The sequence below is a fragment of the Hyla sarda genome, chromosome 7, assembly GCF_029499605.1.
Source record: "Hyla sarda isolate aHylSar1 chromosome 7, aHylSar1.hap1, whole genome shotgun sequence".
Lineage (NCBI taxonomy): Eukaryota > Metazoa > Chordata > Amphibia > Anura > Hylidae > Hyla > Hyla sarda.
Window position 1 is genome coordinate 124,541,194 of NC_079195.1, and position 24,068 is coordinate 124,565,261.

Sequence of the window (24,068 nt, forward strand, 5' to 3'; positions counted from 1 at the left end):
AGCAGAAAACTTACTGTGACCCTGCCCGTGTGAATGCACCCTGTACGTTCACATGGGGGGGGGGGGGGAGGGGGGCAAACCTCCAGCTGTTTCAAAACTACAACTCCCAGCATGTACTGACAGACCATGCAGGCTGGGATTTGTACTTTTGCAACAGCTGGAGGCACACTGGTTGGAAAACCTTCAGTTAGGTTCTGTTATATAACTCAATATTTTCCAACTAGTGTGCCTACAGCTGTTGCAAAACTACAACTCCCAGCATGTACTGATCACCGAAGGGCATGCTGGAAGATGTAGTTATGCAACAGCTGGAGGGATTGCAAACACAACTCCCAGCATGCTGGGATTTGTAGTTTTGCAACATCTGGAGAACTACAGTATAGAGACCACTGCAAACTGTGGCCCTCCAGATGCTGCAAAACTACAAATCCCAGCATGCCCAGACAGCAAACAGTTTTGTGGGCATGCTAGGAGTTGTAGTTTTGCAAGATCTGGAGGGCTATAGTTCAGAGACTACCATATAGTGGTCTCAAACTGTAGCCCTTCAGCTGTTGCAAAACTACAACTCCCAGCATGCCCAAACAGCTGTCTGGGCATGCTGGGAGTTGTAGTTTTGCAACATCTGGAGTTCTACAGTATAGAGACCACAATATAGTGGTCTCGGACTGCAGCCCTCCTGATGTTGCTAGGCAACTTACCGGCTTCCGTCGGATCCAGGGAGCCTGCTGCACGACATCGCCGCCCGCCGATCTCCGACACCGATCGTCGCCCGCAGCCTCTGCAGATCGGTAAGTGGACTCCGGCGCCAGTCCTCTGTCGTTTTCCCGCTCTGCCCCGCCTATTGTGGGTGGGCAGGACGGTGAAAACAAAAGTTAACCCCCCGTCCCCGATCTGCTATTGGTGGTCGCGTCTAGACCACCAATAGCAGGGATAGGAGGGGTGGCACCCCTGCCACCCCACTCCTATGTCTTCAGGGGGATTGTGGGTGTCTTAGACACCCGTGATCCCCCTTATATTCCTGGTCACCATAGACCCGTAATGACCCGGAATCGCGCAAATCGCAAGTGTGAATTCACTTGCGATTTGCACTGATCGCCGACATTTGCGTGGGGTGCCTGCTGATAGATATCAGCAGTCACCCCGGTCCGGTCCCCGCCCGGCGCGCGGCGGGATGCAAAATTCATACGTGCCTGGTCCTTAAGAGGATAAAGGGGTACTCCGGTGAAAACCTTTTTTTTTTTTTTTTTTAAATCAACTGGTGCCAGAAAGTTAAACAGATTTGTAAATTACTTTTATTAAAAAATCTTAATCCTTCCTGTAGCTGCTGAATACTAAAGCGGAAATTATTTTCTTTTTGAAACACAGAGCTGTCTGCTGACATCATGAGCACAGTGCTCTCTGCTGACATCTCTGTCCATTTTAGGAACTGTCCAGAACAGCATATGTTTGCTATGGGGATTTCCTTTTCCTCTGGACAGCTCCTTAAATGGACAGAGATGTCAGCCGAGAGCACTGTGGTCATGATATCAGCAGACAGCTCTGTGTTCCAAACGGAAAATAATTTCCACTGTAGTATTCAGCAGCTAATAAGTACAGGAAGGATTAAGATTTTTTAATAGAAGTAATTTACAAATCTGTTTAACTTTCTGGCACCAGTTGATTTTACCCCTTAACGAGGCAGGACGTATATTTACGTCCTGCGCCGACTCCCGCAAAATGAAGCTGCGACCCCGCATCACATCGCGTCGGTCCCGGCGCTCAGCAATGGCCGGGACCCGCGGCTAATACCACACATGGCTGATTGCCGCAATGTGTGGTATTAACCCTTTAGAAGCGGCGGTCAAAGCTGACCGCCGCTTCTAAAGTGAAAGTGAAACTATCCCGGCTAGTCAGTCGGGCTGTGACAGCGAGCAGGACGCCGGGAGGGCTCTTACCTGCCTCCTCGGCGTCCGATCCCCGAATGGCTGCTCTGTGCCTGAGATCCAGGCAGGAGCAGTCAAGTGCCGATAGCACTGATCGCTGCCATGGTAACCCATGGCAGTGATCTCTGCATAGAATCAAAGTATGCAGTGTTATAGCCCTCTATGAGGGCTATAACACTGCAAAAAATAAGTGTAAAAAAAGTGAAAAAAATATGTTTTAACCCTTTCCTGAACAAAAGTTTAAAACACCCCCCTTTTCCTATAATAAAAAATAAAACATGTAAATAAAAATAAATATAAACATATGTTGTATCGCCGCATGCATAAATGTCCGAACTATAAAATGATATCATTAAATAAACCGCACGGTCAATGGCGTACGCGCAAAAAAATTCCAAAGTCCAAAATAGCGTATTTTTGGTCACTTTTCAAACCATTAAAAAATTAATAAAAGTGATCAAAAAGTCTGATCAAAACAAAAATGGTACCGATAAAAACTTCAGATCACGGCGCAAAAAATGAGTCCTCCTACTGTCCCGTCCCCATAAAAATAAAAAAGTTATAGGGGTCAGAAATTGACAATTTTAAACATATAAATTTTACTGCTTCTAGTTATGATTTTTTTCAGAGGTACAACTAAATTAAAAGTATACAAGTAGGGTATCATTTTAACTGTATGGACCTACAGAATAAAGATAAGGTGTCATTTTTACCAAAAAATGTACTGCGTAAAAACGGAAGCCCCCAAATTGACAAAATAGTGTTTTTTCTTCAATTTTGTCGCACAATGATTTTTTTTTCTGTTTCGCTGTACATTTTTGGGTAAAATGACTGATGTCATTACAAAGTAGAATTGGTGGCGCAAAAAATAAGCTGTCGCATAGAATTTTAGGTGAAAAACTGAAAGAGTTATGATTTTTTAAAAGTAAAGAGGAAAAATTGAAAATGAAAAAACGGAAAAAACCCTGAGTCCTTAAGGGGTTAAAAAAAAGTTTTTCACCGGAGTACCCCTTTAAGGACATAAAATCATAACTCTATCATAAAATATTTTCATCCACAGGGCTTGTTTTTTGCCCGACCAGTTGACCGTTGTAATGCCATCACCAAAAAATACTATTTGTGTGGGGAAATTAAAAAGAAAACCGCAATTTTGAAAATTTTGGAAGGTTTCGTTTTCACGCTCTACAATGTACGGTAAAAATGACGTGTTCTTAATTCTTTGGATCAATACGATTAAAATCATACCCATAATTACATACTTTTCTATTACTGTTGCGCTTAAAAAAATCGCAAACTTTTTAACCAAATTAATATGTTTAAAATCCCTCTGTATTGAAGACCTATAACTTTTTCATTTTTCCGTATAAGCGGCGGTATGAGGGCTAAATTTTTTGCGCCGTGATCTTTTTATTGATACCATATTTGCATTTATAAAACTTTTTTTTACATTCACGCCGTTCACCGTATGGTATCATTAACATTACATTTTAATACATTTACGCATGCGACAATACCAAATATGTTTATAAAAAAAATTCTTAGACTTTTTGGGGGTGAAATGAGGAAAATGGGACAATTAAAATTTTTATTGGGGGAGGGGATTTCTCAATTTTTATTTTACTTTTTTACTTTCATTTTTACGCTTTAATAGTCCCCACAGGAGACTATTTATAGCAATAATTTGATTGCTAATACTGTTCAGTGCTATTCATAGTGTTATCGGTCATCTTCTGCTCTTGTCTGCTTGATCTCAGACCAGAGCAGAAGACCCATGGAAGGTAGCGGAGGCAGGTGCAGGGACCTCTGTCTGCCGTTCTGGATGATCGGATCTCCACGGCATGCTACGAGCGATCCGATCATTAATTTTAGTGACCGCATTGCTGCAGATGCCGTGACCTGTATTGATCACGGAATCTGAGGAGTTAATGGTGGACATCCGCGCGATCACGGATGTCGGCCATTACCGGCTGGTCCCTGGCTGCTATCAGCAGCCGGGACCTGCCGCGCATGACCCGATGTCGGCCATCACAGATGTCGGCCATTACCTGCTATCAGCAGCCGGGACCTGCTCCGATGTTTGCGGTCATGTATAGGATGTAAATATACGTCCTGATGCGTTAAGTACCACATTTACGTCCTGCGTCGTTAAGGGGTTAAAAAAAAACATCTTCAAGGCAACAAGGCTATATGTAAGAAATTAGTAAAAGTAAAAGAATAAATCACTATGGTTTATTAGAGAGGTAAGGACTATAGTTAAAAAATAAAATAAAATAAATTCTTCCTATAAGAGGTACCAAAGAGACTAGAAATGTAGCTAACAAAGCAGATTATTAACCCCTTAAGGACCATGGGTTTTTCCGTTTTTGCACTTTCATTTTTTCCTCATCACCTTCTAAAAATCATAATGCTTTCAATTTTGCACCTACAGACTCATATGAGGGTTTATTTTTTGCACCACCAATTGTACTTTGTAATTACATTAATCATTTCACCACAACATTTACGGGGAACTGTAAAAAAAAATTTGTGGGGCAAAATAAAAAATAAAATAAAAAACGGCATTTTGTACTTTTGGGGGCTTCCTATTCTACACAGAGCACTTTTCAGTAAAAATGACACCATATATTTATTCTGTAGGTCCATATGGTTACAATGATACCCAATTTATATAATTTTTTTTTATTTTACTACTTAAAATTATAACTACATGCACCAAAATTAGTATGTTTAAAATTAACCTCTTCTGACTCCTATAACTTTTTTATTTTTCGGTATACGGGGTGGTATGAGGGCTCATTTTTTGCGCCGTGATCTGAAGTTTTTCTTGGTACCATAATTGTTTTGATCTAACTTTTTGATCACTTTTATAAAAATTTTTAGGGTATACAATGTGACCAAAAATATGCAATTTTGGGATTTGTTTACGTGTACATCATTGACCATGCAGTTTAATTAACCTTAGATTTTTATAGTTCGGAAATTTACGCATGCGGTGATACCACATATGTTTATTTTTATTATATTTATATATTTTTTATATGGAATTTGGGAAAAGGGGGTGATTTGAACTTTAAATAAGGAAGGGGTTAATTTTTTTTTACACTTTTAGTCCACTTTAGCCGGCCGCAGCGATCGCCGCTTGTCGCAGCGATCGGCGCTTGTCGGCTATTAATGCTGGCCCTCAGCTACAAGAATCAGCTGGGGGCCGGCCGGTATGGCGCAGGCACGAGTCGGAAGCCGACGCCATACCTGCTTAACGGCACATGGACGTGTATACACATCTATGGTCGTTAAGGGGTTAATTATCCTAAGGTGGAAGACGTGGGGAAATCTGTAATGGAGGGAAATTAAACCTTCATCAGTTCACCGATTGGCTGACAAGGCACTTACGTGTGACAGGACGGAGATCGGGAAGTTCTGCACAATGCAACTGGGCACTATCGAAGCAGCAGTGGCAACGAATTGGGACAATTAAGTACAATGACTTTTTTTTTTTTACATCAGCCTGTCTATGTTACAAATCCTATCAACCTATCACCCTTCTTTGTGTCGGTGGTAATCAGCCTGTCTATGTTCAATTTAAAAAATATTCCCCGGACAATGCCTTTAAGGATATACATTAGTACAATTGACTGTTAAAAGTTTTAAGGTAGATATAATCTACACTAAGTGCCGAAGGTCTCAAAAGTTTTGAAATACAATGGTTTAGAAATAAAGGAAACATCCTCTATAAAAGATATAAGCCCAGGGCAAAAAGGTACTCCTGATCCACCATTGTTTGCAAAAGCAATATTCACTGTTCCAGCTCTCAAAAAGCCTTTCCAAAAAGCCCTTTTCACTGGGACATGATCAACCTCATATCCGAAAACTACTTGGCTGTCCGCGTTGGTTATTATCAAAAACCACATCAGGCATAAGAGGTTATCCATTAGTCTAAATGGCAATAAAGGGCAGAAGAATGATGCATCAATGCTTGTTATACCTTCTGTTCATTCAATGTAATCCAATTACAAGAACACAGGTGTCATTACTAAAGCTTTAACAAAACTTGTTTATTTTCCATCTAAATACATTAGGAAAATCAAATAAAATGTTTTGTGAAAATGTAACTGGATATTAGCTTCTAATATTATAGCTTTTCAGAAGTGATTTAAGTTTAGAAATAAACTGAACATAGTGCATGCTCTATCTGTTCACATGCTGCTGCTGTGTCACGTTTATTTTAGAGACTGTGTTTTACAGACACTTTGGAAAACCTCATTGTTGCCACTGACACATCTGCAACATGTGACCACAGCCTTAGGCCACATTAACATGTCCCAGCCTGAATACAGGGTTAGAGACCTCATCTGAAAAGACCTTAGTGATCTCTGATAATGTCAGCTCAGATAATCAGATCCATGGTTGATCTTGGACTTTCATCTGGATGCAAAAAAGTGTCTATGTTAAAGGATAGGGTATAAGATGTCTGATCGCGGGGGTCCCACTGCTGGGGACCCCCCGCGATCTCGGCTGCGGCACCCCAGATGCTATGCCTCCTTAATGCAAGTCTATTGGAGGTGGCGTGATGGCCCTCACACCCCCTCCCATACACTTGCATTGAGGGGACATAGCTATGACGTCACGAGTGGGGCGTGACTGTGGCGTCACGAGCCTCCGATGCCAGGTGCAGCAGGGAGATCGTGGGGGTCCCCTGTGGAGGGACCCCGGTGATCAGACATCTTGTCCCCTATCCTTTGGATAGGGGATAAGATGTCTAGGGGTGGAGTACCCCTTTAACCCCTTAAGGACGCAGGACGTACTCAAACGGCCCCTTTTCCAAGTCCTTAAGGACTCAGGACGTTTGAGTACGCCCTGTCAAATCCCGGCCCCCCGCCGCTAGCTGGAGGGGAGCCGGTGCCCGATGTCTGCTGAAATCGTTCAGCAGGTATCGGAGCATATCGCCCAGGGGGGTCATTATGCCCCCCTATGTCGGCGATGGCCGCAGATCGCTGGACAATTCAGTCCAGCGATCTGCGGCAGATTCCGGGTCAATCGGGTCTCCAGTGACCCGGTGACCCGGAATTACAGGCTGTTCGGGGCTGTCTCCGACGGCCCCGAACAGCCAGAGCCTGCAGGGGTGAGGTGGCACTGGTGCCACCTCACGATCGCCCTCATTCGTCAGCCGGTTTCCCGGCCGACCAATCAGGGCGCCTGCTGCGGGTGTCACTCCCGCAACCCGCTCCGGAGGACGTGAGCGGGTGTGGGACGTGCACCCCGGGTGCTGGGGACCCCGATCCCCGGCGTTAATGTTGGGATCGGGGCCCCAGGAGCAGTGGCGACTACGAGTGACTGATGTGATGCGGCTGGATCATTGGAGGTGAGTGACAGCCTCCTGCTGTTGCTTAGCAACAGCTCCCCGCATGCAAAAAGGGCATGCTGGGAGCTGTAATTATGCAACAGCAGGAGGCAGACCACCACAACTCCCAGCATGCCCTTATGGGCATGCTGGGACTTGCAGTTTTGCAACAGCTGGAGGCACATTTTTTCTATGGAAAAGTGTACCTTCAGCTGTTGTGTAACTACAACTCCCAGCTTGCACAAACAGCTAAAGTGCATGCTGGGAGTTGTAGTAGTGCATCTGCTGGTTGCATAACTACAACTCCCAGCATGCCGGTTGGCTGTCGGTGACTGCTGGGAGTTGTAGTTTTGCAACAGCTGAAGGCACACTGAGTTATGTAGCAAACCAATGTGTCTCCAGCTGTTGCATAACTACAATCCCCAGCATCCCCAGCCAAAGTAGTATGCCTCCAGCTGTTGCATAACTACAAGACCCAGCATGCCCTTCCGCTGTCCGTACATGCTGGGGGTTGTAGCTTTTGCAACAGCTGAAGGCACACTGGTTGCAAAACACTGAGTTTGTTACCAAACCCGGTGTTTCACAACCAGTGTGCCTCCAGCTGTTGCAAAACTACAACTCCCAGCATGCACTGATAGACCGTACATGCTGGGAGTTTTAGTTTTGCAACAGCTGGATGTTTCTCCCCCCCCCCCCCCCAATGTGAATGTACAGGGTACACTCACATGGGCGGAGGATTACAGTAAGTATCCGGCTGCAAGTTTGAGCTGCGGCAAATTTTCTGCCGCAGCTCAAACTGCCAGCGAGAAACTACTGTGAACCCCCCGCCCATGCGACTGTACCCTAAAAACACTACACTACACTAACACAAAATAAAATAAAAAGTAAAAAACACTACATATTCACATACCCCTACACAGCCCCCCTCCCCTCCCCAATAAAAATGAAAAACGTCTGGTACGCCACTGTTTCCAAAACGGAGCCTCCAGCGGTTGCAAAACTACAACTCCCAGCATGCACTGATAGACCGTACATGCTGGGAGTTGTAGTTTTGCAACAGCTGGATGTCCCCCCCCCCAAATGTGAACGTATAGGGTACACTCACATGGGCGGAGGATTACAGTAAGCATCCGGCTGCAAGTTTGAGCTGCGGCAAATTTTCTGCCGCAGCTCAAACTGCCAGCGAGAAACTACTGTGAACCCCCGCCCGTGCGACTGTACCCTAAAAACACTACACTACCAAAAAATAAAATAAAAAGTAAAAAACACTACATATACACATACCCCTACACAGCCCCCCTCCCCTCCCCAATAAAAATGAAAAACGTCTGGTACGCCACTGTTTCCAAAACAGAGCCTCCAGCTGTTGCAAAACAACTACTCCCAGTATTGCCAGATAGCCACTGACTGTCTAGGCATACGGGGAGTTTTACAACAGCTGGAGGCACCCTGTTTGGGAATCACTGGCGTAGAATACCCCTATGTCCACCCCTATGCAAGTCCCTAATTTAGGCCTCAAATGCGCATGGTGCTCTCACTTAGGAGCCCTGTTGTATTTCAAGGCAACAGTTTAGGGCCACATATGGGGTATCGCCGTACTCGGGAGAAATTGTGCTACAAATTTTGGGGGGTATTTTCTGCTTTTACCCTTTTTAAAAATGTAAAATTTTTGGGAAAAGAGGCATTTTAGGTAAAAAAAAATTATTTTTTTTACATATGCAAAAGTCGTGAATCACCTGTGGGGTATTAAGGTTCACTTAACCCCTTGTTACATTCCCCGAGGGGTCTAGTTTCCAAAATTGTATGCCATGCGTTTTTTTTTTTTTTTTTTTTTGCTGTTTTGGCACCATAAGGGCTTCCTAAATGCGGCATGCCCCCAGAGCAAAATTTGCTTTCAAAAAGCCAAATGTGACTCCTTCTCTTCTGAGACCTGTAGTGCGCCAGCAGAGCACTTTTCACCCCCATATGGGGTGTTTTCTGAATCGGGAGAAATTGGGCTTCAAATTTTGGGGGGTATTTTCTGCTTTAACCCTTTTTAAAAATGTAAATTTTTTGGGAAACCAAGCATTTTAGGTAATCTTTTTTTTTTTACATATGCAAAAGTTGTGAAACCCCTGTGGGGTATTAAGGTTCACTTTAGCCCTTGTTACGTTCCCCAAGGGGTCTAGTTTCCAAAATGGTATGCCATGTGTTTTTTTTTGCTGTCCTGGCACCATAGGGGCTTCCTAAATGCGGCATGCCCCCAGAGCAAAATTTCCTTAAAAAAAGCCAAATGTGACTCCTTCTCTTCTGAGACCTGTAGTGCGCCAGCAGAGCACTTTTCACCCCTATATGGGGTGTTTTCTGAATCGGGAGAAATTGGGCTTCAAATTTTGGGGGATATTTTCTGCTATTACCCTTTTTAAAAATGTAAAACTTTTGGGAAACCAAGCATTTTAGGGACATTTTTTTTTTTTTTTTTTTTTTACATATGCAAAAGTCGTTAATCACCTGTTGGGTATTAAGGTTTACTTTACCCCTTGTTATGTTCCCAGAGGGGTCTAGTTTCCAAAATGGTATGCCATGTGGGTTTTTTTGCTGTTCTGGCACCATAGGAGATTCCTAAATGTGACATGCCCCCCAAAAACCATTTGTCACTCCTTCCCTTCTGAGCCCTCTACTGCGCCCGCCGAACAATTAACATAGACATATGAGGTATGTCCTTACTTGAGAAAAATTGAGTTTCAAATACAAGTAAAAATTTTCTCCTTTTTACCCCTTGCAAAAATTCAAAAATTGGGTCTACAAAAACATGCGAGTGTAAAAAATGAAGATTGTGAATTTTCTCCTTCACTTTGCTGCTATTCCTGTGAAACACCTAAAGGGTTAAAACGCTGACTGAATGTCATTTTGAATACTTTGGGGGGGGGTGCAGTTTTTATAATGGGGTCTTTTATGGGGTATTTCTAATATGAAGACCCTTCAAATTTACTTCAAACCTGAACTGGTCCTTGAAAAAAAGCGAGTTTCAAAATGTTGTGAAAAATGGGAAAATTGCTGCTGAACTTTGAAGCCCTCTGGTGTCTTCCAAAAGTAAAAACACGTCAATTTTATGATGCAAACATAAAGTAGACACCCCTACCCCTTAATTCCCTGGTTGAACTTGATGGACATATGTCTTTTTTCGACCGTACTAACTATGTAACTATGTAACTATGTAACTATATATTGTATATGTGAATAAAAGAAAACATTTTTTGGAATATCCATTTTCCTTACAAGCAGAGAGCTTCAAAGTTAGAAAAATGCAACATTTTCAAATTTTTCATCAAATTTTGGGATTTTTCACCAAGAAAGGATGCAAGTTACCACAAAATTTTACCACTATGTTAAAGTAGAATATGTCACGAAAAAACTATCTCGGAATCAGATTGATAACTAAAAGCATTCCAGAGTTATTAATGTTTAAAGTGACAGTGGTCAGAATTGCAAAAAATGGCTGAGTCCTTAAGGTGAAAAAGGACTCAGTCCTTAAGGGGTTAAGCATGTGTGAATTTGGCTTGACATATATTCTGTATGAGATTGGAAAAACCTGTTTGCTTTTTTAATTCTTCTGTAGACTGCACTTGTTCATTCTAAGCCAATAGACAAGAGTTACAGACTTTTTTTTTTCTTATCTCATATAACCCCTTCTTATTCACAGCAGTTGAACATTAAAGGGGTATTCCAGGCCAAATTTTTTTTTTTATATCTCAACTGGCTCCGGAAAGTTAAACAGATTTGTAAATTACTTCTATTAAAAAATCTTAATCCTTCCAATAGTTATTAGCTTCTGAAGTTGAGTTGTTGTTTTCTGTCTAACTGCTCTCTGATGACTCACGTCCCGGGAGCTGTGCAGTTCCTTTGGGAATATTCTCCCATCATGCACAGCTCCCGGGACGTGACATCATCATTGAGCAGTTAGACAGAAAACTTCAGAAGCTAATAACTACTGGAAGGATTAAGATTTTTTAATAGAAGTAATTTACCAATCTGTTTAACTTTCCAGAGCCAGTTGATATATATAAAAACGGTTTTGCCTGGAATACCCCTTTAAGCTTTCTTGTAAAGACTTTATCAAGAAATTCAAGACCTACCTCTCTTTTCAGTGGAGACAGCAGTTTACGGTTACGTAGTCCTTCCCAGTTAAATCCCTGGAACCATCTGTAAGTGATAATGCCATTAATGCTAATACCTGTATTCTGACAAACAATAAGTTTAAACAGTCGGAGAGGCAGTGACAGGACACGGCAGCACACCTTAGGCTTAAATTTAAAATGAGCTGGCTTTAGGTTTGCCAGATTTATTAAGATTTCCCTGTGCATCTGTGAAGCCTTCCCTATTCATCTGTGACTAAAATATACATCAGACTTATGCCACTTTGAGAGTGTGTCAGAAAATGTTTTAAGGGTGCGTTCACACGCTAGTAGCTAGCAGTGAGTTTCCCGCTGTGGGAAACCCACTGCGAGTTGCGCTACCATTAATTTAAATGGGTCCGCGGACAGTCTGTCGACCCATTCAAATCAATGGTAGTGTAACTCGCAGCAGGTTTCCCACAGCGGGAAACTCACTGCTAGCTACTAGCGTGTGAACGCACCCTTAAAGTTGAAAAGATATGTCATTTTTCACTGGATAGCCCCTTCAAATAACCTAGTATTGAGGAAACTACCCAAAATTGCATTGAAAACTGGTCTTCTATGGGGGTGGTCTTCTCAAAGAAAATGACTACTATGCATTATGTATGGGGAACTGGAAATCCTTCACACAAAACCTGGTCTGAAGAAAGGTGTGTTCTTGTCTAGTAGATGATCTTTTCGAGAAGTTTTACTGCAGTTATATGTGTAGATATAGAATAAACTTAAACTTACTTATGTTTTCTTATGTCACTGATGCCATTTTTACGATTCCCGAGTCTTTCTGCCGGGTTGATTCTGCAATTATAAGACATTGGACCATATAATATAAATGTTTTTAAATCCATGAATGCTGTGAAGAGATAATATTTATTTCTCCTTTTGGCTAATCTGTGTATATTGTACAGTATATATATATATATATATATATATATATATATATATATATATTGCAGAGATGATATGTAATCCCTCATACCAAATAGAATCTAGTCTCCTCCATGCACTTTTGTTCCCATCTATTCTGTATTGCCAGTTAGTTGCTATATAGATCTGCACATGATTATAGGTTGAGGTTTTATAATTGAATCGCACATGTCTCCCAGGAAATGCTGTATTTATAGAGAGTTGGCAATAAATGAAGTTTGGGTAAATACACGGTACACTGTATTCTAACTTAATTTCACACAGATGCAATTTATTCTTTGTAGTTATCTTGTACATAAACCTCTTAGCTCTGACCCATTGAGACATGAACTCTGTAAGACCTCATGTCTTGTGATTTCTGCCATCGCAGCATTTGCAAAAAAACCTTCATGTCCTTCAAAGGGGTTTCTCAGAGTTTAAAAAATGGAGTCAACTGCTCATGGTTGTAGGCAGCACATGCTATAAAATGAACTGTGATTCATCAAACTAGGCCACCTTACTGCTTTATGGCCTGGGTTTAATGCTCTCATGCCCATTGTAGGTACTTTTGGTGGCGGGCAGAGGTCAGCATAGGAACACTGTCTTCTGTTCTCTTTATATTGTAGATAATATTAACTATGATATTTGTGCTGTGGTAGCTTTTCTATAAGCTTGTACTAAGTTTTTAATTTCCACTTACATAAATGAGGCTTTTGTGTCCATGACCCTCTCCTTGGTTTACTTGCCTTTCTTAGGCCACTTTTGATAAGTACTAACTACCACATACTGGGTACACTGTAGAATATATAGATAGATAGATAGATAGATAGATAGATAGGATAGATAGATAGATAGATTTTTACTGTAAATCTTTATAATCCCATATTTATCTCATTATTTCTAGTGTTGAGCGGCATAGGCCATATTCGAATTCGCGAATATTCGCGAATATATGGACGAATATTCGTCATATATTCGCGAATATTCGCATATTCGTTATACTCTCGTTTTATTTTCGCGTATGCGAAAATACGCACATGCGAAAATTAGCATATGTGGAAATTCGCATATGCGAAAATTAGCATATGCTAATTTTCGTATATGCAAATTTTCGCGCGCCAGTCTCACACAGTAGTATTACAGCCTTCTTTACACCACACAAGATGGAAGCAGAGAGGGATGATCACTGTGATGTGTACTGTGAAGAAAAAAAAAAAAAAACGAATATTCGTAATTATGAATATATAGCGCTATATTCGCGAAATTCGCGAATTCGCGAATATGCGATATTCGCGAATAATATTCGAATTGCGAATATTCGCGAGCAACACTAATTATTTCTAACAAACTTATGATACAAATGTAGCAATCTAGAAACCCATGATTCACATGTAATCTAAAAATCTGACCATGACACTAAAGCAACAGATTAAAGGGGTTCTCCGGCACTTAGACATCTTATCCCCTATCCAAAGGATAGGGAATAAGATGCCTGATCGGGGGAGTCCCCAGCGGTGGGACCCCCACGATCAGGCATCTTATCCCCTATCCTTTGGGTACTCCGGTACTCCTTTGGGTATTCCAGCGCTTAGACATCTTATCCCCTATCCAAAGGATAGGGAAAAAAATGCCTGATCGCGGGGGTCTCGCCGCTGGGGACCCCTGTGATCGTGCACGCCGCCCCCCATTAAAATCAGTCCCCGGAGCGTGTTTGCTCTGGGTCTGATTACTGTTGATCACGGGACCGGAGCATTGTGATGTCACGGCTCGGCCCTGTGTTACATCACGCTCCACCCCCGTGTGACGTCACGCTCCGCACCCTCAATGCAAGCCTATGGGAGGGGGCGTGACAGCTGTCACGCCCCCTCCCATAGGCTTGCATTAAGGGGGCAGAGCGTGATGTCACACAGGGGTGGAGCAGTGATGTCACAATGCTCCAGCCCCGTGATCGACAGTAATCAGACCTGGAGCGAACGCGGGGTGCAAGATCACGGGGGTCCCCAGCGGTGGGACCCCCGCTATCAGGCATCTTATTCCCTATCCTTTGGATAGGGTATAAAATGTCTAAGCGCCGTAGTACCCCTTTAATGTCTTAAAAGCCTTTACAAAGAGTTTTATTCTACCTGTGTGCAGTGACTATATGACATTCTATCTAGACTCTAAAGAATATTCCTTTTGACTATGTGAAAGGCACATTAATGTACAAAGGAAAACCTTCACAGAGGTAATAATTCACAATGGAGTTTGAGGATCCGTTCAGTCCTCATTACAGCGTACGGGGTATGGAACTAGTCATGACAACGTGTCAGCGTTCTTTCGTTCCTTGAACATGAGGATAAATTCCCATGAAATATCTTTTCACTCAGCGGTTCCCATTGATTGCTCATTACAAGCAGCGTGATGACTCATTTTTTAAGTTGTGTCATTTTTCCATGCATCTGATTTTGTGAATTAATAAATGAGCAGATGAATTGTTCAGGCATTTCAAGCCTAAATGAGACAAGCTGAAGATATGTGGCATTTAATGTATTTTTTTATAGCTTGTAAACTACAGAGTAAAAGTTTTCCTGGTGTCGGTGTAATTGGCATCATCTCCTGCCCTTTTCAGAAGGACAGCTGAAGCATTGTACATGTGCTCTAGTGTAAACCAACTTTCCTACCCTTATGTTCTGTGGTCGCACTTCGCTCTATCAAATGCATATAGGTGTTTATTGTGCATCGCTGTCCTTTCAGATGCACTAATGTAAAGTGTCACTTTCTCATGAAAATGACACTTTGTAGGCAGCCATAATGGTATGATTATTCAACCTGTCAAGATGTTCTAACTTTTCATTTGTCAGTTTCATCCTAATAAAAAATGAAAAATGTACGTCTCGTTCCTTTTAATTTTTATTATCATAGGAGAAACTAAATGTTTATGACATATCGTTACTTAAAGGAGTACTCCGGTGCACACTTTTTTCATGTTATCCCGTCCGGGCTGCAAAATAAAAGAAAAAACACTTTCTCTTACCTGCCTACAAGCCCCCGGAGCTCCGGTACACTCCGGTACAGGTGTTCGGTCCCCGGGCTGTATTCTTCTTACTTCCTGTTAGCCCGGCACATCACACGGAGCTTCAGCCTATCACTGGCCGAGGCAGGACATCGCTGCGGCCAGTGATAGGCTGAAGCTCCGTGTGACGTGCCGGGCTAACAGGAAGTAAGAACACCTGTACCGGAGCTCCGGGGGCTCGTTGGCAGGTAAGATAAAGTGTGTTTTCTTTTATTTTGCAGCCCGGACGGGATAACATGAAAAAAGTGTGCACCGGAGTACTCCTTTAAAAGTTATCTGTAGTTTGCTTTTAAGTACTAGGCTGCTTTCTCTTGACCAATTTAGCCTTTAATGGACTTTTTACATTTAAACAGTGGCAGGTAATAGAAGGATTAATAAAAAAAAAAAAAAAAAAAACAACTTTAGTTTCAGTGCTGCTCTGCTCCATAGTCCCTGGCAGAACTGAACTGATGACATCCCGTACAGTCTAAGGCACGGCAATTTCTCCAGCACGTGCCCGCTGAGGCCAGTGGATTGGATCCAGTAAATGGTGATACAGGGCCAGCTCTGCCTATAGGCAAAATAGTCAGCTCCCTAGAGCGCCCTCTTAACCCCTTAAGGACCAAGGGCGTACAGGTACGCCTTTGCTCCCTGGTACTTAAGGACCAAGGGCGTACCTGTACGCCCGTGGGAATTTCGGTCCCCCGCCGCGCGCCGGGCGGGGATCGCGCCGGGGTGACTGCTGATATCTATCAGCAGGCCCCCCCGCGCAAATGCCCAGGGGGGTCATTAGACCCCCCCATGTCGGCGATCTGCGCAAATCGCAAGTGAATTCACACTTGCGAATTGCGCCGATTCCGGGTCATACGGGTCTATGGTGACCCGGAATAGAAGGGGGATCGCGGGTGTCCTAGACACCCACAATCCCCCTGTAGCGATAGGAGTGAGGTGGCAGAATTGCCACCCCTCCTATCTCTGCAATTGGTGGTCTAGACGCGACCACCAATAGCAGATCGGGGGCGGAGGGAATTTACTTTCGGTTTCCCCGTCCTGCCCTCCCACAATAGGCGGGGCAGGACGGGGAAACCGACAGGGACCGGCGCTGAAGATCCACTTACCCATCGGCGACGGCAGCGGGCGACTATCAGCGGCGGCAGCGGACGACGATCGGCGGAAGAAGAGGACGGCGACGCAGCTTCCTGGATCCGACGGAAGCCGGTGAGTTACTTAGCAACAACTGGAGGGCTACAGTCTGAGACCACTATAGTGGTCTCTAAACTGTAACCCTCCAGATGTTGCAAAACTACAACTCCCAGCATGCCCAGAGGGCTGTTTAGGCATGCTGAGAGTTGCAGTTTTGCAACAGCTGGATTTCTACAGTTTGAGACCACTGCAAAGTGATCTCTATACTGTGCACCTCCAGATCTTGCAAAACTGCAACTCCCAACATGCCCAGAAAGCAGTTTGCTGTCTGGGCATGCTGGGAGTTGTATTTTTGCAACATCTGGAGGTCCACAGTTTGGAGACCACTGTGCAGTGGTCTCTAAACTATAGCTCTCCAGATGTTGCAAAACTGCAACTCCCAGCAAGCCTAAACAGCAAACAGCTGTCTCTGCATGCTGGGAGTTGTAGTTGCGATCCCTCCAGCTGTTGCATAACTACATCTCCCAGCATGCCTTTCGGCGATCAGTACATGCTGGGAGTTGAAGTTTTGCAACAGCTGGAGGCACACTGGTTGGAAAATACTGAGTTAGGTAACAGAACCTAACTGAAGGTTTTCCAACCAGTGTGCCTCCAGCTGTTTCAAAAGTACAACTCCCAGCATGCACGGTCTGTCAGTACATGCTGGGAGTTGTAGTTTTGAAACAGCTGGAGGTTTGCCCCCCCATGTGAACGTACAGGGTACATTCACACTGGCGGGTTTACAGTAAGTTTTCTGCTTCACGTTTGGGCTGTGGCAAATTTTTTACCGCAGCACAAACTCCTAGCGGTAAATTCACTGTAAACCCGCCAGTGTGAATGTACCCTGAAAACACTACACTTACACATAATAAAGAGTAAAACACTACATATACACCCCCTTACACTGTCCCTCTAATAAAAAATAAAAAACGTATTGTATGGCAGTGTTTCCAAAACAGAGACTCCAGCTGTTGCAAAACAACAACTCCCAGCATTTCCGGACAGCCACTGACTGTCCAGGCATGCTGGGAGTTTAGCAACAGCTGGAGGCACCCTGTTTGGGAATCACTGGCGTAGAATACCCCTATGTCCACCCCTGTGCAATCCCTAATTTAGTCCTCAAATGTGCATGGCGCTCTCTCACTTCGGAGCCCTGTCGTATTTCAAGGAAACAGTTTAGTGCCACATAGGGGGTATCTCCGTACTCAGGAGAAATTGCACTACTAATTTTGGGGGCTTTTTTCCTTTTACCCCTTATGAAAAAGAAAAGTTGGGGTCTACACCAGCCTGTTAGTGTAAAAAAAAAATTTTTTTTACACTAACATGCCGGTGTTGTCCTTTACTTTTTATTTTCACGGGAGGTAAAAGGAAAAAAAGACCCCCAAAATTTGTAACACAATTTCTCCTGAGTACGGAGATACCCCAGATGTGGACGTAAAATGCTCTGCGGACGCACAACAAGGCTCAGGAGTGAGAGCGCACCATGTACATTTGAGGCCTAAATTGGTGATTTGCACAGGGGTGGCTGATTTTACAGTGGTTCTGACATAAATACAAAACAATAAATACCCACATGTGACCCCATTTTGGAAACGAAACCCCTCACGGAACGTAACAAGGGGTATAGTGAGCCTGAACACCCCACAGGTGTTTGACAAATTTTCATTAAAGTTGGATGGGAAAATGAAAAAAAAATTTTTTTTTCACTTAAATGCTGGTGTCACCCTAAATTTTTCATTTTCACAAGGGAAAATAAAAAAAGGCCCCCCAAAATTTGTAACCCAATTTCTTCTGAGTAAGAGCATACCCCATATGTGGATGTAAAGTGCTCTATGGGTGCACTACAATGCTCAGAAGAGAAGGAGCGCCATTGGGATTTTGAAGAGAAAATTTGTCCGGAATTGAAGGCCACTTGTGTTTACAAAGCCCCCATGGTACCAAAACAATGGACCCCCCCCCCCCATATGTGACCCCATTTTGGAAACTACACCCCTCATGTAATGTAATAAGGGATGCAGTGAGCATTTACGCCCCACAGGTGTCTGACAGATTTTTGGAACAGTGATCCGTGAAAATGAAAAATGTAATTTTCCATTTGCACAGCCCACTGTTCCAAAGATCTGTCAAATGCCAGTGGGGTGTAAATGCTCACTGCACCACTTATTAAATTCTGTGAGGGGTGTAGTTTCCAAAATGGGGTCACATGTGGGGGGGTCCACTGTTCTGGCACCACGGGGGGCTTTGTAAATGCACATGGCCCCTGACTACCATTCCAAACGAATTCTCTTTCCAAAAGCTCAATGGTGCTCCTCCTCTTCTGAGCATTGTAGTTCGCCCGTAGTGCACTTCAGGTCCACTTATGGGGTACCTCCATACTCAGAAGAGATGGGGTTACAAATTTTGGGGGGTATTTTTTTTACATATGCAAAAGTCGTGAAACCCGTGTGGGGTATTAAGGCTCACTTTATTCCTTGTTACGTTCCTCAAGGGGTCTAGTTTCCAAAATGGTATGCCATGTGTTTTTTTTTGCTGTTCTGGCACCATAGGGGCTTCCTAAATGCGACATGCCCCCCCGAGCAAAATTTGCTCTCAAAAAGTCAAATATCACTCCTTCTCTTCGGAGCATTGTAGTTCGCCCGTAATGCACTTCATGCCAACTTATGGGGTGCCTCCATACTCAGAAGAGATGGGGTTACAAATTTTGGGGGGTATTTTCTGCTATTAACTCTTGCAAAAATGTGACATTTGGGGGGAAACACACATTTTAGTGACATTTTTTTTTTTTTTTTTATATATGCAAAAGTCGTGAAACACCTGTGGGGTATTAAGGCTCACTTTATTCCTTGTTACGTTCCCCAAGGGGTCTAGTTTCCAAAATGGTATGCCATGTGGATTATTTTTGCTGTTCTGGCACCATAGGAGCTTCCTAAATGCAACATGCCCCCCAAAAAACATTTCTGAAAAACGTACTCTCCAAAATCCCCTTGTCGCTCCTTCACTTCTGAGCACTCTACTGCGCCCGCCGAACACTTTACATAGACATATGAGGTATGCGCTTACTCGAGAGAAATTGGGCTACAAAACTAAGTATACATTTTCTCCTTTTACCCCTTGTAAAAATTCAAAAATTGGGTTTACAAGAACATGCGAGTGTAAAAAATAAAGATTGTGAATTTTCTCCTTCACTTTGCTGCTATTCCTGTGAAACACCTAAAGGGTTAAAACACTTACTGATTGTCATTTTGAATACTTTGGGGGTGTAGTTTTTATAATGGGGTCATTTGTGGGGTATTTCTAATGGGAAGACCCTTCAAATCCACTTCAAACCTGAACTGGTCTCTGAAAAAAAAGCGAGGTTCAAAATTTTGTGAAAAATTGGAAAAGTGCTGCTGAACTTTGAAGCCCTCTGGTGTCTTCCAAAAGTAAAACCACGTCAATTTTATGATGCAAACATAAAGTAGACATATTGGAAATGTGAATAAAAAAAAATATTTTGAATATCCATTTTCCTTACAAGCAGAAAGTTAGAAAAATGCTAAATTTTCAAATTTTTCATCAAATTTTTGGATTTTTCACCAAGAAAGGATGCAAGTTACCACAAAATTTTACCACTATGTTAAAGTAGAATATGTCACGAAAAAACAATCTCGGAATCAGATTGATAACTAAAAGCATTCCAGAGTTATTAATGTTTAAAGTGACAGTGGTCAGATGTGCAAAAAACGCTCTGGTCCTAAGGTGTAAAATGGCCTGGCCCTTAAGGGGTTAATGGCGGCGCCTCTCTGCTCGCTGCAATAATGTTAGCCAGCACCCGAAGCACCCAGCCATCCAAAGCACCTTCCCATTAAGCAAAACCCCACCACGCTACTCCTCCGGGGCAGAAAGGGGTGATCACTAAGGTCAGGTCCATCAAACATCCTGACTTTGCACGTGCCTCCATACATCAGGAGGAGCAAATGGGTGGGGTCGGGGGGGGGGGATTAGCTTTCGCCTTGGGTGGCAAAAATCCTTGCACCAGGCCTGTGGTGATATCACCAAGGAACTTCCACTGGGAACTACGGAGAAGCCTGGTACTGAACCAGGAGATAGGACCTGTGCAAATTTTAAAAAATGTCCTGTTTTCATATGATAAGTATAAATATCTTAAAGAAGTTTTTGATTTCCAAATACATCTAAAGTATGTTTGATGTGCACAGCATAACATGTCCATTCAAGCTCTTTTTAATTCCTTTCTGTAAAAGTGTAATCTATTTCTTGTGGGTCTTAGACGGCAGATTAGAAGTTTATCCCCTTCTGCAGTTCTGTTCTTTTCCCATTTCGTTACTAGTCCTACTGTATCTTATTGTATAATCCCAAGAAAATACTACACCTATTATCAAGGTCTATTTGTCTTCCAAATTTTTCTTCTCTCTTATGAAAATTACAGACAAAAGTTACATAGTACGGCCCCAGATCTACATACTTTTATTTACTGCATACATTGATCAATCATAACATTAAAACCACTGACAGCAAATAACATTGGTTATCTCCTTACAATGTCATCAAGCAGTGGGAAAGTGGCACCTGAGTAGTTCATTAAGTTGATGTGTTGGAAGCATTCCTAGTATGCATTGTTCAGTACCTACTCAAAACTGTTCCAATGAAGGACAATCCAGCAAAAGGCTCCTCTGTGCCCAAGGCGCATTGATAAGCATAAAGAATAAAAGCTAGTCCGTCAGCTCCACACCCGCATAATAACAACTGCAACATAAATAACTAAAAAAGTTCACACTGGTTCTTATAGCAAAGTCCATCAACCAGCAATTTCAGATGATATTTTAAAAATGTGAGTAAGGGCCAGAGGGGTAGCTTGTAGCTTCTGGGCCCTGCTGCAAAATCTGCAACAGGGCCCATATGCCAATTATATTATGGTCTCTAATGGGGCAGATGTGCGTTGGGGCTCCCTTATGCACCAGGGCCCCAATGTGACTGGTACCTCTTCCACCTCTATAGCGACACCCCTGGTAAGGGCCATATTAAACGGCACAAAAGGTCAATAAACTAGTACCAATCTCAGTGATTTGTGTTCATTTACAGAGCCTTCACAAGGCTTGATCAGTCGTGTGGTCCTTTGCTGCTATCAGCTGTAAGCCACACATTCCTTTTTGCAAGGGGAGATGTGTAGCAGACAGCTTATGATTTTTTTTAGCAGGTCAAAGGGTGGTAGATAATCACCATGTGTAATAGAGCCCTAACACATAATGAATGAGCCATATACAAATATAGCTATGTATATATGTATATATATATATATATATATATATATATATATATACACACATACACACACACACACACCTTACTGACCAGTTGTAAATAAATGAAATCATAGCAAATTACAACATTTAATCTCTTTCTTTACTAGATTAAAAAATATATATATAAAAATAATGCATAAAAACATTTTAAAATATTGAGTGTGGGGGAGTAGGACAAACTGGATGCAGTAAGATGCAGTACTTTAAAATCATGTAATCATAAGTATAAAGTGCATACAGTGCTGGGGAGATATTAAAATATTACATTATATATATATATATATATATATATATATATATATATATATATATATAGACGGGGTTTACCCCGTTTAAAGCCACAGGCCTCTCACAACAGCCAAGCCAGATCACCATGCTCTGTACTGACGAGGGGCAAACATCCCGAAACAGCTGTTTGCAGATGGGTCCTCTTTCCTTCTGGAGAGAGTTCTGGCTTGGCATAAATCCCAATCAGTTCTGAGACTTCTTAAATGGAGCCGGAGCTGCTTTGCAGGACACACTACTTGTGAAGGTGGTGTGGTGAGCTAATTTAAATATATATATATATATATATATATATATATATATATATATATATATATTGAATTTCTTGTAAAAAAAATTATATATTATACAGAAAACACATACACAGTCACTTAGATGGTCACAGTAGTCTCTGTGATGTCCTACTCTACCAGTGCAGAGTGCCACAGAAACTCTGTAAATGAAGTATGAAGTAGGGGCTCCCCTGCTCTATGTACAAGACTGTAGGTGGCTTACTGTAAGTAGATTTCCTGGGCCAGGTGCTCTGTGCACAACCTAAAGAATGTATATCATGCCCCACACTTTGGCCAAGATTTATCAAAGAATGTCTATGGTAGAGCTATTTTCCCACTTTTATTTAGGTGGTGGCTTGACTAGCGTGCATCTTATTTATCAAGAAGGTGCAGCAGGATGATGAATTTTGCGCAGCTCTGCTGTGGTGCGAAAAGCTCTACCACACACAATTTTTCTAGACACTTGTGAGGGAGAGAAGTAGACACTTTCCCGGGTCCTGAATTTGGAAGGTTAGGTGTTTTTACTTAATTCCACAGAGCTGCCGGGACTTCCCGCCCCCTCCCATGGACATGAATGGACAGGGCGTGGCGTGACATCACCTCCCCAGTCCCGGAAACCTGGAGGTTTCCAAAACTGGAGATGCAGCTCAAGCATAGAATGCGGGTGCAGCAGGGAGATCGCGGGGGATCCCAGCGGCGGAACACCCATGTTCAGACATCTTATCCCCTATCCTTTGCCTGGAATACCCCTTTAAAGGTTGAATTGCGGAAGGTAGAAGTGATACTCATGCCTACTGGTAGGTGGTGAAGCTTTGCGCCTTAATAAGTACCTTTGCGCACAAAATAGCAACTTTGACAAAAGTCGCAAATAATAAATACGTGACCACTGCATGGTCAAAAAGAAAAAGTTCTATGGGTAGGCAAAAAGAGTGAAACTGTCTATATCAAAAGGCGCATAAAAGTCACTAAATATGCTGCTTGTTCTTGAACTGCGCCAAAACCTAGACAAAAAAACTGCAATGATAAATCTCCCCCTTTTTGACTACGGTGGACCAGGAGAGGTAAGAATAATATTTATTTTGTTTACACATTTCATACTAATATGTTTTTTTTTTTTTGCAGATTGGACTATGAGATTTGGTAAATTATGAAGAAGATAGATTTTTAACCCACTAAAATCAAAGAGAAGTATAGGGTGGTATTATTTTAATATATTGTTTTTAATCTTATTACTGTCTTAGTGGTGGAGCCATCTATTAAACAGTGTTCCATCACCAAGCAGAGGCTTTTGTCCCTTGCGGTTATCTGTGTTTATGAACTCGACAACTGGATATTTTGTAGCTATCGGAAATGCAGAGCTCCCAGTCATAGCAGTTCAGTAGATTGGATCAGCTAAAGAAGTAAAATAGGTATAAACGTTAAAAGTGTTTTTGTTCTTTTTCTGGAGATGAAAATTGAGAACTCTTTTTGATTGAGAACCTTTTATACATCAGACTGCATCTGATTTTAATGGATGTTTTGAACATAAAACATTGCTGGCTCATCCATGTTCAGAAGACTATATTACTAATGGATGTAGATGCTGGCTGATGTCCCTAGAGTTCCCTTGTCACCAAGAGTATTCCTTGAACACTGTTCAATTGCCAAATAAGGCAATTGAACTATTTTTCAATTGAATTGT

At 42.5% G+C, this 24,068-nt stretch overlaps 1 protein-coding gene across 1 annotated transcript in view; it reads right to left on the reverse strand.

Moving 5' to 3' along the window:
* LOC130282437 (cGMP-dependent protein kinase 2-like) overlaps positions 1-24,068 on the reverse strand; it is a 201,128-nt gene that overhangs the window by 2,540 nt on the left and 174,520 nt on the right. Inside the window, exons 17-18 of the mRNA XM_056530692.1 lie at positions 12,147-12,209; positions 11,376-11,442 (exon numbers count right to left, since the gene is read on the reverse strand). Of these exons, the coding sequence (XP_056386667.1) occupies positions 11,376-11,442; positions 12,147-12,209 (130 nt within the window). The remainder of the gene's footprint in view (positions 1-11,375; positions 11,443-12,146; positions 12,210-24,068) is intronic.